This window comes from Felis catus, chromosome C1, assembly GCF_018350175.1.
Source record: "Felis catus isolate Fca126 chromosome C1, F.catus_Fca126_mat1.0, whole genome shotgun sequence".
NCBI classification, from domain to species: domain Eukaryota; kingdom Metazoa; phylum Chordata; class Mammalia; order Carnivora; family Felidae; genus Felis; species Felis catus.
In genome coordinates, this window is record NC_058375.1 from 79412649 (window position 1) to 79425938 (window position 13290).

Sequence of the window (13290 nt, forward strand, 5' to 3'; positions counted from 1 at the left end):
TGTATATGGAATACCGTAAGTTTTGGGGAAGCCCATTAAACTTAGAAGCTTTGTCTGACCGCTGAAGGAGAAATGTTCATTCTTCTGTTTCTAGAGTGCGAGATCCTAAGGTAGTTGGAAAACATGGGTGAAACACACATATATCAAAACAAAGCATCAGCATACCTGTGACATCTATTTTAATTTCTTTGATATGTATTGCATGTGTATAAAACTTTGTGTTTCAGTTAATTCCTAATTTACAGCACCCTACTCAAAAATGTGACTTACATATGGCCTGCTATCATAATTGATTACTTTTGGAATCTCTGGTTTTGTTCGAAGTTTGTGAAAAAGAATAGCCTAGGGGAACTGACAGTTAAGGATAGATGAGAGTGATGAATTGCGTAAAATATCTTCAGTTGAGAAACAACCTAAATGCTTTACACTTAACATGTTTAAGAGAAGCCACTCTGAGATTTATTTGAGCTAATAAGCATATTATGTTAAAAATGTGAAGCAGGGATTTATGGGACTTACTAATCATTCACACTTGTTTATGAATTTTTGCTGACTTTACACTGTTTTCTTAGAAGTTTCAAAGATCAGCTGCTTTGAAGGGAATACATTCTTTATGTTGTTACCATTAATTTTTTGAAAAAAAATATAAAAATAGTATATGACTATTGTAACACACTTAAATTCAAGTCCTTTCCCAGCCCCTCTCCCTAGAAGTGAGTATAATTAATAATTTGTTGTGTCTTCTTCCAGAACTTATGTTTTCCTAGAATAGAAGTTTTGATTTGGTGTAATACAAGCAAAACATTTTGGACCATGCTTTAGTTTTTCTAGTGGCAGGGTTGGCTTGGATGGAGCCTAGTGGCTTGTGTACGGTTTCTGTGGGCTCTTTATACTTGGGGTTTGGGAAGAGTTGCTATAGACTAGTGACTTTTACATAAAGAATGGCAAGAGTGATGAAAAAAATTGCTTAGGACTAACCTTGCATTGCAAAAGATAAAAGTAATTGTTACTTTCTTCTTTCCCTTCCCTCTTCTATATATATACTCTTCCTCCCAGAAGCTAGAGTTTGTTTATTTATTTATTTTAATGTTTGTTTATTTTTGAGAGAGAGAAAGAGTATGAGTGGGGGAGGGGCAAAAAGAGAGGGAGACACAGATTCCGAACTCACAAACTGTGAGATCATGACCTGAGCTGAAGTCGGACGCTTAACCGACTGACCGAGCCCTCCAGGTGCCCCCAGGAGCTAGAGTTTAAATTAATGTTTTTTATGCTATGTTTATGCTGTGTTGCGACTTTTATGGGTAACCTCTGGTAGCCATAATTATTTTAAGAGACAGAAGCCCAACTCAGATTGGAATTTATTAATGTGACTGAAAAGTTCAGGGATCTGGATACTCAGGAAAATGTTAAGAATTCTCTTCTCTTGGTTTTGCTTTCCTCTCTGTTGGTTTAATTCCCAAATAGTCTCTTCTCACATGGTAAATCTAAGATTATATCCTATCAGTTTAGCTTCAGCAGAGAGAGAACATGTTTTCCCAAGAAGTACAACAGAAATTTTAAGATTGACTTTTGTTAGCCTGGAATAATGAGGCTGGATCAAATAAATATTTCTAGACCATAGCATGTGGCCAGCAGCACCATAACTACATAGATGTGACATTGAAAGAGCTGTAGTTTTGGATATGCTAGGCAGTACTGAAGTAGTAACTCCACATCCCAGGGGTTTTACACAGCAGATCTTATTTCTTGCTAATGCAAAGTTGACTACAAGTTCAAGTGATAACTCTCTAGGGTAGCCCATGTGATAATCCAGACTATTTTCATCTTCCATCTCTGCATGGAGCCTCCACAGTTGCTTCAGCAGGGAATGGGAGAGCCCTTAGGGTTATGCACAAGTTGTCAGTGCTTTAGTCTGGTAGTTACACAGAGCTTATGGCCCATGATACAGAATTAGTCACGGGGTCTTGCCTAACTGCAGGGGGGGCTGGGAAATGTATAAAATCACGTGTTTTTTTTGATGAGCAGAAATGTATCTGTCACAAGCTGTTAGAAAATAAAGGGTAGTCAGTGATGCAGATAGGCAAAACAGTTAATGCCCTCTATAGCCTGGAATTCTAAATAGTGCTTAAAATGTTGATATACAAAAATGTGTTCAGAGTTTGAAACTACTTGCTCTTTGAAATGTTTTTTGCCCAAGTTTGGCTTATTTTTGTTTAAAGTAATTCATGGATTCGTGGTTGAAAATCACTGACTTTAAAAGTAATTTCTAGGGGCACCTGGGTGGTTCAGTTGGTTAAGTGTCTGACTTTGGCTCAGGTCATGATCTCCTGGTTTGTGGGTTCAAGCCCAAAGTCAGGCTGTGTGCTGACACTTGGAGCATGGAGCCTGATTCAGATTTTATGTCTCCCTCTCTGTCTCTGCCCCTCCCCTGCTTGTGCTCTATCAAAAATAAACATTAAAAAAAAAAAGTAATTTCTAGGAGTTCCTGGGTGGCTTAGTCAGTTAAGCATCCAACTCTTGATTTTGGCTCAGGTTATGATCTCGGTCACAGTCGTGAGATCCAGCCTTGTGTTCGGCTCCGTGCTGGGCTTGGAGCCTCCTTAAAATCCTCTTTCTCCCTCTCCCTCTCCCTCTGCTCCTCCCCCATTCATTCTCTCTCTCTCTCTCTCTGTCTTATAGGAATGAATGAATGAGTGAATGAATGAATGAATGAATGAATGAATGAATGAATGAAAATGAATAATTTCTAGAATACAACACATTTATATGTTGGAGACTGTGTAGTTATGTTTTTTTTTTTTAAGTTTGTTTATTTATTTTGAGAGAGAGCATGAGCAGGTGGGGGGGGCGTGGAAAGAGAGAGAGAGAGAGAGAGAGAGAGAGAGAGAGAGAGAGAGAGAGAGAGAATTCCAAGCAGGCTCCACACTTTCAGTGCAGAGCCTGATGCAGGATTTGAACCCACAAACGGAGAGATCGTGACCTGAGTTGAAATCAAGAGTTGGACGCTTAACTGACTGAACCACCCAGGCACCCCTAGACTGTAGTTATCTTAATGTGCTCATAAATTAGTTACCCTGTAATTGCTAAATTATTTTTGGCATCAGTGCTGTTATCTCTCTTTGATGTACATACCTGTGGCAGATGGACTGCTATCCAATAGACATTCCTCCTCCTATAACAGCTTTATTGAGGTATCATTTACATACCATAAGATTTCACCCTTTTAATGTATACAATTCAGTGGTTTTTAGTATACTCACAGAGTTGTCAAACTGTTACCATTATTTAATGTTAGAATATTTTTATCATTGCAAAAAGAAATCCCCGTACCCATCAGCAGTCATTCTCCATTCACCCCTCCCTCAGGCCCTAGCAACCACTCATCTACTTTCTGTCTTTGTGTATTTGTCTGTTCTAATTAACTGAATTATTCCCATCGCTTCCCCATCTTCCTTTTTGAGTTCTCTCTTAGAAAGACTCTAGGTCATATACAATTAACTGGTGTGGTAGCTATGATTCATCATTCTTTCTGTTGATATGGTACCTGAAATAATCAATGGGTAGCACATAGATTCGCTGATGTTTGAGTTAATAAATTAATTCATCCACAAAAACGATTTTGGGTGGTGTTTCAGATAACTTTGACTAAGAACCAATGGTTAAGGGTGTATGGTTGGATTTCCTTAATATGATGTAGAAGGGCCTCTGCTGCTCCACATATATCTTTCCAACCTCACTAATTACCATTTTTGGTTCACAGTTGATGTTCCAGCAACAATGAACCCATTTGTAGTTCTTCATAAATGCTATAGTATTTTTCTTTTCCTTGCCTTTGCTCATTAGGTCTTCTCTATTTAGAATTCCCCCTGGGCTTTCCAGTTGTCTAATTCTTGTTTACCTTTTCAGGGCATGTCAGGGAATCAAATTTCAACCTTTCTCCTCTGGGGAAGCTCCTCTATAGAGCCTTCTATTGTTCTTTTACCATATTATGTTATGGAAAAGCGTTTTATATATTTGATATCTCTAGGCCAGCAGTCTCTGAACTTTTTATTCCTTACCTGTAGAAATTGTTTGAACATGTGTGTGTGCACAATTATTAATAACTAATGTACGTGTACTAGCGTGGTGTGGTAAAAGTTAGTAAAGCTTTAAAAACATTTTTTTAATATACTTATTTCACTTTTGAGAGAGTGCTTGCGTGTGAGTAGGGGAGGGGCAGAGGGAGAGAGAGAATATTAAGCAGGCTTCAGGCCCAGTGCGAGGCCCAATCTCATAACCGTGAGATTATGACCTGAGATGAAATGAAGATTCAGACTCTTAACAGACTGAGCCACCCAGGTACCCCTAAGACATTTATTTTTAATTGTAATATAGTTGACATGTTATGAGTTTCAGGCGTACAACATAATGATTTAAACATTTATATAAATCATACAGTGCTTACTATGATAAGTGTAGTTACCATCTGTCATCACTTATTGCACTATAATTGACTGTATTGACTATGCTGTACTTTAAATCCCTATGGTTGACTTATTTTATAACTGGAAGTTTGTACCTCTTAACCTCTCGTACCTATTTCACCCATCTCCCTTATCTTCTCCTCTCTGGTAATCACCAGTTTTTGTTCTTTGTATTTATAACTCTTTCAGGTGTTTTTTTTTTTTTTTTTTTTTTTTTTTTATGGTCCACCACACAGAAGTGAAATCGTATGGCATTTATTTTTCTCTGTCTGACATATTTCACTTAACATAATATTCATTAGGTCCATTCATGTTGTTGCAAATGGCAAATTTTTGGTTTTGTTTTTTTTTTTTTTATGGCTGAGTAATATTCTTGTGTGGGTGAGTGTGTGTCTGTGTCCCACATCTTCTTTATATATTCATCTATTGATGGATACTTAGGTTGCTTCTGTATCTTCACTATTTAAATAATTCTGCAATAAATATACAAGTGCATATATCTTCCTGAATTAGTATTTTCATTTTCTTTGGAGAAATATCCAGAAGTGAAATTACTTGGTCATGTGGTATTTCTATCTTTAAATTTTTGAGGAACTTCCATGCTGTTTTCCATAGAGGCTGGAGGCTGCACCAATTTACATGTCCACCAACATAGGGGCACAAGGGTTCCCTTTTCCCCACATCCTCACCAGCACTTGTTTCTTGTTATTTTGATACTAGCCATTCTGAAAAATGTGAGGTTGTTTTGCTTTTCGTTTCCTTGATGGTTAGTGAGGTTGAACATTCTTTGATGTTTCTGTTGGCCATCTGTATGTCTTTGGAAAAATGTCTATTCAGATAACTATAGCTATTTTTAATGAGATTGTTCTTTTGGTGTTGAGTTGTATGAGTTTTTTTTTTATATATTTTAGATATTAACTCCCATTGGATATATCATTTGCACATACCTTCCATTTAGTAGGTTGCCTTTTCATTTTGTTGATGGTTTCTTTTGCTGTGAAAAAAGCTTTTAGTTTTATGTAGTCCCAATTATTTATTTTTGCTTTTGTTGCCTTTGGCTGAAGAGAGAGATCTAAAAATGTAATGCCAAGACCAATGTCCAAGACTTTACTGCCCATGTTTTTTTCCTTTTAGGAGTTTTATAATTTCAGGTCTTTAATCTATTTTGAGTTTATTTTGTGTCTGGTATAATTAAGTTCCATTTCATTCCTTTGCACACATCTGTTCAGTTTTCCCAGCATCATTTATTGAAGAGACTGGCTTTTCCCTATTATATATTCTTGCCTTCTTTGTCAAAGATAAATTGACCATAAAGGCGTGGATTTATTTCTGGGCTCTCTATTCTGTTCTGTTGATCCATGTGTCTGTATTTGTGCCAGTACCATACTGTTTTGAATACTTAGGCTTTGTGGTGTACTTTGAAATCTGGGATTGTGATATCTCCAGTTTTGTTCTTCTTTCTCAAGTTTACTTTGGCTACTCAGGGTCTTTTTGTGGTTCCATACAAATTGTAGGATTATTTGTTATAGTTCTGTGAAAAAATGGTGTTTTGATAGGGATTGCTTTGAATGTGTAGATTGCTTTGGGTAGTATGGACATTTTAACAATATAATTCTTCCAATTGAGCATGAAATATCTTTCCATTTTTTTGTGCCATCTTTTATTTCTTTCATCGTTTTATAGTTTTCAGAGTACAGGTCTTTCACCTCTTTGTTTAAATTTATTCCTAGATATTTATTCTTTTTGATGCAGTTGTAAATGGGACTAATTTCTCATTGTGCCATTTTGTCATTTGTTTATAGAAACACAACAGTATATTAATTTTGTATCCTGCGATTTTACTGAATTCATTTATTCTTAGTTCATTTATTGTTTTTGGTGGAGTCTTTAAGACTTTATATGGTATTGTGTCATCTGTCAATAGTAACATTTTACTTATTCCTTAAAAATATGGATGCTTTTTATTTCTTTTTCTTTTCTGATTGCTATGGCTAGAACTTGTAGTATTATGTTAATTGAAAGTGGAAAGAGTGATCATCTTTGTCTTGTTCCTGATCTTAGAGGAAAAGCTTTCAGCTTTTCACCATTGAGTGTGGTGTTAGCTGTTGGCTTGTCATATATGGACTTTATTATGTTGAGGAATGTTCCCTGTATACCTACCTTTTTGAGAGTTTTTATCATGAATGAATGCTGAATTCTTTTCCTGCATCTGTTGAGATTATCATATGATTTTTATTCTTTGTTTTGTTAATGTGCTACATTCACATTGATTGATTTATGGATTTAAGCCATTCTTGCATTCCAGTAATAAATCCCACTTAATTGTGTTGAATGTTTTTTTAAAAACTTTTTTTAGAATATTTATTTATTTTTGAGAGAGAGCATGCAGACTTAGGCGGGACCGGGGGAGCAGAAAGAGGGAGACAGAGGATCTGAAGCAGGCTCTGAGCTGTCAGTGCAGAGCCTGATAGCGGGGCTCAAACTCACAAACCATGAAATTATGACCTGAGCCCAAGTCAGATGCTTAAGTGACTGAGCCACACAGGTGCACTGAGGTTTGTTTGTTTTTCTGATTCAGTTTCATTACTAGTATTTAGTGTATTCAGATTTTCTTTCTTCCCGATTCATTCGTGAAAATTGTATTTTTCTGGGAATTTATCCATTACTTCTAGGTTGTCCAATTTGTTAGTATATAAGTTTCCATAGTAGTCTCTTATAATCGTTGTATATTTGTGGTGTTGGTTTTAACGTCTCTCGTCTTTCATTTCTGATTTTATTTATTTGAGTCCTCTCTTTTTTTCTAGTTGAGTCTGGGTAATGATTTATTGTTTGTTTCTTTGCTTTTATTTTTTTAACGTTTATTTATTTTTGAGACAGCACAAGTTGGGGAGGGGTAGAGAGAGAGTAATACAGAGAATCTAAAGCAGGCTCCAGGCTCTGAGCTGTCAGCACAGAGCCTGACGTGGGCCCCGAACTCACTAACCGCGAGATTACCACCCCAGCCAAAGTCAGATGCTTAACCGACTGAGCCACCTAGGCGCCCCTGTGTGTTTTTTTTTTTTCTAGTTCCTTTAGATGTAAGGTTAGATTGTTTGAGATTGTTTTATTTCTTGAGGAAGTCTTGTATCATTATACTTTCCTCTGAGATCTGCCTTTGCTGTGTCCCAAAGATTTTCAGTGTCGAGTTTACATTTTTGTTTGTCTCAAGATATTTTATTATTTTCTCTTCAATTTATTTGTTGACCCATTGGTTATTTACTTGCATATTGTTCAGCCTCCATATGTTTTTGTTTTTTCCAGTTTTTTTCTTGTGATTGATTTTCTAGTTTTATACTGTTGTGGTCAGAAAAGATGCTTGATGTGATGTCAGTGTTTTTAAATTTATTGAGACTTGTTTTGTGGTCTAAATGTTATTTATCCTGGAGTCTGTTCCATTTGTACTTGAAAAGACTGTATTCTGTTCTTTTTGGGTAGAATGTTCTGTATATATCTGTTAGGTGCATGTGTTCTGATGTGTCATTGAAAGCCAAAGTTTCCTTATAGATTTTGCATATACCTGTGTTGTCATCTGTTGATGTAAGTGGGTGTCAAAGTTCCCTACTTTTACTGTATTACCATCAATTTCTCCCTTTATGTCTGTTAATATTTGGCTTATATATTTAGATGCTTCTCTGTTGGGTGTATAGATATTTACAGTTGTTGTATTCTCTTATTGGGTTAATCTCTTTACATTAAGTAACGCCCATCTTTGTTTTAAAGTCTGTTTTGTTTGATGTAAGTATTGCTGTCTCAGCTTTTGTTATTGTTTCCATTTGCCTGGAATATCTTTTTCCATCCCTTTACTTTCAGTCTGTATGTATCTTTAGGTCTGAAGTGAGTCCCTTGTACGCAGCATATAGATGGGTCTTGTTTTTTTATCTATTCAGTTACCTAGTTACTTTGATTGGAGTATTTACGTTTTTTGATTGGAGCATTAAATGTTCATTTACATTTAAAATCATTATTAATATTTACTGATTGCTATTTTGTTAATGATTTTCTAGTTGTTTTTGTAGTTCTTCTAGGTCTTTTTTCTTTGCTTTTCTCCCTTGTGATTTGATGACTTCTTAAAAAAAATTTTTTTAATGTTTATTTTTGACACACACACACACACACACACACACACACACACACACACACACACGGAGTGTGAGCAGGGGAGGGTCAGAGAGAGACACACACACAGAATCCGAAGCAGGCTCCAGGCTCGGAGCTGTCAGCACAGAGTCTGACCTGGGGCTTGAACTCACAAACTGTGAGATTATGACCTGAGCCGAAGTCAGCTGCTTAACAGACTGAGCCACCCAGGCGCCCCCGATGACTTTTTTTTAGTGTTATGCTTGGGTTCTTTTCTCTTTGTTTTGTTGTGTATCTGTTACTTGTTTTAGGTTTGTGGTTACCATGAGGTTCAATATATAACATGCTATGTATATAGCAGTCTATTTTAAATTGATGGTCACTGAAGTTCAAACACATTCTTAAAGCACTTTTATGTATTTGATGGTACATTTTATATCTTTTTATTTTGTGTATCCCTTAACTAATTATTGTAAACAAAATTGATTTTACTGCTTTTGTCTTTAACCATCATACTAGTTTTATGAGTGATCTAATACTTTCACCATATATTTGCTTTTCCTGGTGAAATTTTTTCTTTTCATAACTTTCTTCTATTTATGGCCTTTCCTACCTTAAGAAGTCCCTAAAGCACTTTTTTTTAAGGTCAGTTTAGTGGTGATAAAGTTTTTTAATATTTGCTTGTCTGGGAAACTATCTTTCCTTCACTTTGAATGATAACCTTGCTATGTAGACTATACTTGGTTGTTGGTTTTTTTCCTTTCGGCATTTGGAATGTCATGCTACTCCTTTGTGGCTTGCAGAATTTCTGCTGGAAATCAGCTGATAGACTTAGGTGATTGTTGCTGTATACATAATATTTGCTTTTGTCTTGCTGCTTTAAGATTGTCTCTTTAGTTTTTGACATTGCATTATTATGTGCTTTGCTGTGGACCTCTTTGGGTTCATCTCCTTTAGGGCTTTCTTTCCTTCCTTGGCATGGATATCTGTTTTATTTTCCAAGTTAGGGAAATTTTCAGCTATTAATTCTTCAGATAAATTTTTTTGTCCTCTCTCTTTTCTATCTGGGACCCCTATAATGCAAATGTTAGTATGCTTGATGTTGCCCAGGCGTCCCTTTAACCTATTCTTTAAAAATTCCTTTTCAGCATGGATGAGTCCCACTACTCTGTCTTCCAGATTACTCATTCATTCTTCTGCTTCTTCTAGTGTATTTTCCACTTCATGTTTTGTATTTTTCAGCTCTCATAGATTTGTTTTTTATATTTTCTTAACTCCTTGTTTAAATTCTGAATTCATCTATTCTTATCTCAAGTCTGGTGAGCATCTTTATGACCATTATTTTGAATTCTTTATCCAGTAGATTGCCTGTTTCTGTTCTATTTAGTCCTTTTTCTGAGATTTTGTCTTTTCTTTCATTTGGATCGTATTCCTCTATTTCCTTGTTTTGTCTGTCTCTCTGTTGGTTTCCATATATTAGATAGGTCACCTGTGGCTCCTGGTCTTGAAAGCAAGTGGCCTTATGTAGAAGGTATTCTTTGGGCCAAAGTAATACAATTTCCCTTGGTCAACAGAACCAGGCACTCCAGGGATAGTCCCTGTATGGGCTCTTCGCACCCTCATGTTCTGACTGGGCCACAGTGCTCCTGGCTGAGAGGCCTGTTGTGAGTGTGGTGGTGGTGGAGTTAGCTCCTGGTATAGCTGGCTGCCAGGCCCCACTGTGACATGCTGAGCAGGCATGCTCGGGGGTGTGGAGCTGGGCTCCTGAGCGCCTAGCCTTTCCCAGGTCAGGAGTTGCTTTGGAGGGGTACCTACCAGAGCAGATAGGTTAAATAGGGTAGGTCTGCAGGGGAACACTGGACTGGGTGAACAGTTCTACCAAAGTAGATGGGAGAGTTTCAGAACTGGTGGTGCCTGCCAGGAGAGGGCCAAGTAGGCTGAAGGAACGAAAGAAAGATGGCAACTGCCAATGCTTCCATTTCTGGAGAAGTTTCCTACAGATACCTGCTCTTCTGCATACTTCCTAAAATTAGTCCATAAATGTCCTTCACGTATGGTCCAGGCATGTTTCAAACTACTGCCACTGTGCTGGGCCTCCCATGAATGATATTCACTGGCTCTTTGAAGAGCAGAGTCTCAGTTTCCTGTAGACCTGTGGCTCTCTCTCATAGTTAAGTCCTGGTGATTTTCAAAGCCAGATGTTACGGGGGCTTGCTTTCCTTGTGCAGATCCCCAGAGAGGGAGGGTACTTTATGTAGGGCTTCATCCCTTTGCTCCTTAGGTAAGACCTCTGCACCTGTGATATCTGGTTCCTGACTATGTTGCTGCCCCTACTATCCTTTTTTTTTTTTTTTTTAATTTTTTTCAACGTTTTTTAATTTATTTTTGGGACAGAGAGAGACAGAGCATGAACTGGGGAGGGGCAGAGAGAGAGGGAGACACAGAATCGGAAACAGGCTCCAGGCTCTGAGCCATCAGCCCAGAGCCTGACGCGGGGCTCGAACTCACGGACCACGAGATCGTGACCTGGCTGAAGTCGGACGCTCAACCGACTGCGCCACCCAGGCGCCCCCTACTATCCTTTTTTTGATGGGCTTTTTCTGTATATCTTTAGTTGTAGAAGAGGTGTTCTGCTAGTCTTCAGGTCATTCCCAGAGTGAGTTGCACTGTATGTACTTGTAGCCGTGAGTGTTATGGAAGAGAGAAGCTCTGGATCTTTGTTCTCTTCCATCTTACCCTCCTTTCTTTTTCTTTCTTTCTTTTTTTTTTTTTAATTTTTTAATGTTTATTTTTTGAGAGAAAGAGAGGAGGAGGGCAGGAGGGAGGAAGGGCGGGGGTGGGGGGGAGAGAGGGAGGGGGTGAGGGTCAGAGAGAGAGGGAGACACAGAGTCCAAAGCAGGCTCCAGGCTCTGAGCTGTCAGCACAGAGCCCAATGCGGAGCTCGAACTTAGGAACTGTGAGATCATGACCCTAGCCAAAGTCAGACACTCAAAGTCAGACTGAGCCATCCAGGGGCCCCTTCCCCTCCTTTCTATTAAACTTTTGGTAAACAAGTATATAAATGTAAGGCCTGAAGCTTTTATCCTGTACCTTGTTTTACAACCAGTGGTGACTATGAGTTTTTTAATTAACTTGGTAAATGTAACCCTCCTCAGTGTCTTGCCTGTTCTCTCCCCTGACTCTTCAGGGTGTTAAGACCTTCTCTTTTGTATTATAGCATCCTTTGCATACCTTTATCATAGCAGTTATTATGTTGTATGTTGTAATTATTGGTATATACTTCTGTATTCCTTTCAATGGAATGTAAATCTTGAATGTGGATATTCTCTCATTTCTAATGTTCCCAGTAACTTGCACAGTGCCTAGCATATAGAGGATAATTATAGAATGAATAAGCTGAATTAAATGGAATGAATTGATAATGATTTGAGAATAATTAGAACAATGCTTCTTTTGAAGTATTTATTTGAAAGGCCACAGGGCCATTTATTTTTTAAATGCCTATAGGTTAAAGCAGTATATATCATATTTGTGTTGATGAACTAGTTTCTTTTTGAGTTTCCAATTCATTGTGTATTGTTGCTTTTGTAAAATCCAATAAAAATTTAATGCCAGAAAAAATGTCATAAAAAAGAGACATGTAAAATACAGGCACCAATTTTTTTATTATTAGATTCAATAGACATAAACTTACTCTCAACTTGTGTACTTAGCTTTTTGTGGATTAGTCACAAACAATCTGTGGAGCTTTACTTATCCATGGACCATATTTTGAGAACTGTATAAAGCACTGTGTTAAATGCTTTACAAATATTATCCACTTTAATTTTCATAACTCTGTGGGGTGTAGGTACTGTTGATAGGAAATTTGATATTGATAGGAAATTGGGCAAGTGAATTATCCAAGGACACTAGATGCCACACAAAACAGCCATGATTCAAATCCAGGTAGTATAGTGTTACTTCAGAGTCCATGTTCTAGTCTTCTTATGAGTTTGCAAAGATGAGATGAGGTAGCATGTTAGTCTGAGACTGTCTAGAATGGACGTAGATGCAGGCAAAGAAAGTTGCAGTATAAGTGTAATTAATATGCCTTAAAAAAAGAGAATGTGAAGGGTCCCATAATGATGTTCATATAAAAGTAGAATTATGGAGGATGCTGACCAACTGTTCTTTTATCCTATTAGTGAATCAGCATTTGTTTTCATATCTTAGTTCATTTTAAAATATCTGATTTGCAAAACAAAATAGTGATGGTCTGTCTTTGAAGTACATGTCTTTTTGCTGTGACTCAGTGTCATACACTGAGTACTTTGTTTCTTCTCTTCCTCCTCTTCTTTGCTTATTTGCTAGCATAATCATCCTTATTATTATGATTACACTCATACAAACACAGATAATAACATTTCCTTTTACAGATACCAGTATTTTCAGAACAAAATGTAGAGATAATATGTTAATGGTAGTAGATGATTATACTGCTGTCTTGTTTTTTATCATTAAATTCTTGATATCATGAAATTGGCAACTTAGAGAATATTTCAGTTTCAGTAGTAGTATATTTTGTACGTTAAAAAATTTTTTTCTTCCTATAGAAATCTGGTTAAGAAGTACTGTCCCAAACGTTCCTCCAAAGATGAAGAGCCAAGGTAAATTCTACACCTGTTTATTATTGCATATTAAAATTTAAAAAATACTAATATTTGTGTTA

At 37.0% G+C, this 13290-nt stretch overlaps 1 protein-coding gene across 4 annotated transcripts in view; it reads left to right on the forward strand.

The window, feature by feature from the left end:
* Positions 1–13290, forward strand: part of FNBP1L (formin binding protein 1 like) — a 124219-nt gene that overhangs the window by 73792 nt on the left and 37137 nt on the right. For all 4 annotated transcript variants that reach the window (XM_023258915.2, XM_023258912.2, XM_023258914.2 and 1 more), the window contains one exon: positions 13175–13228. In XM_023258915.2, coding sequence (XP_023114683.1) covers positions 13175–13228 — 54 coding nt within the window. The remainder of the gene's footprint in view (positions 1–13174; positions 13229–13290) is intronic.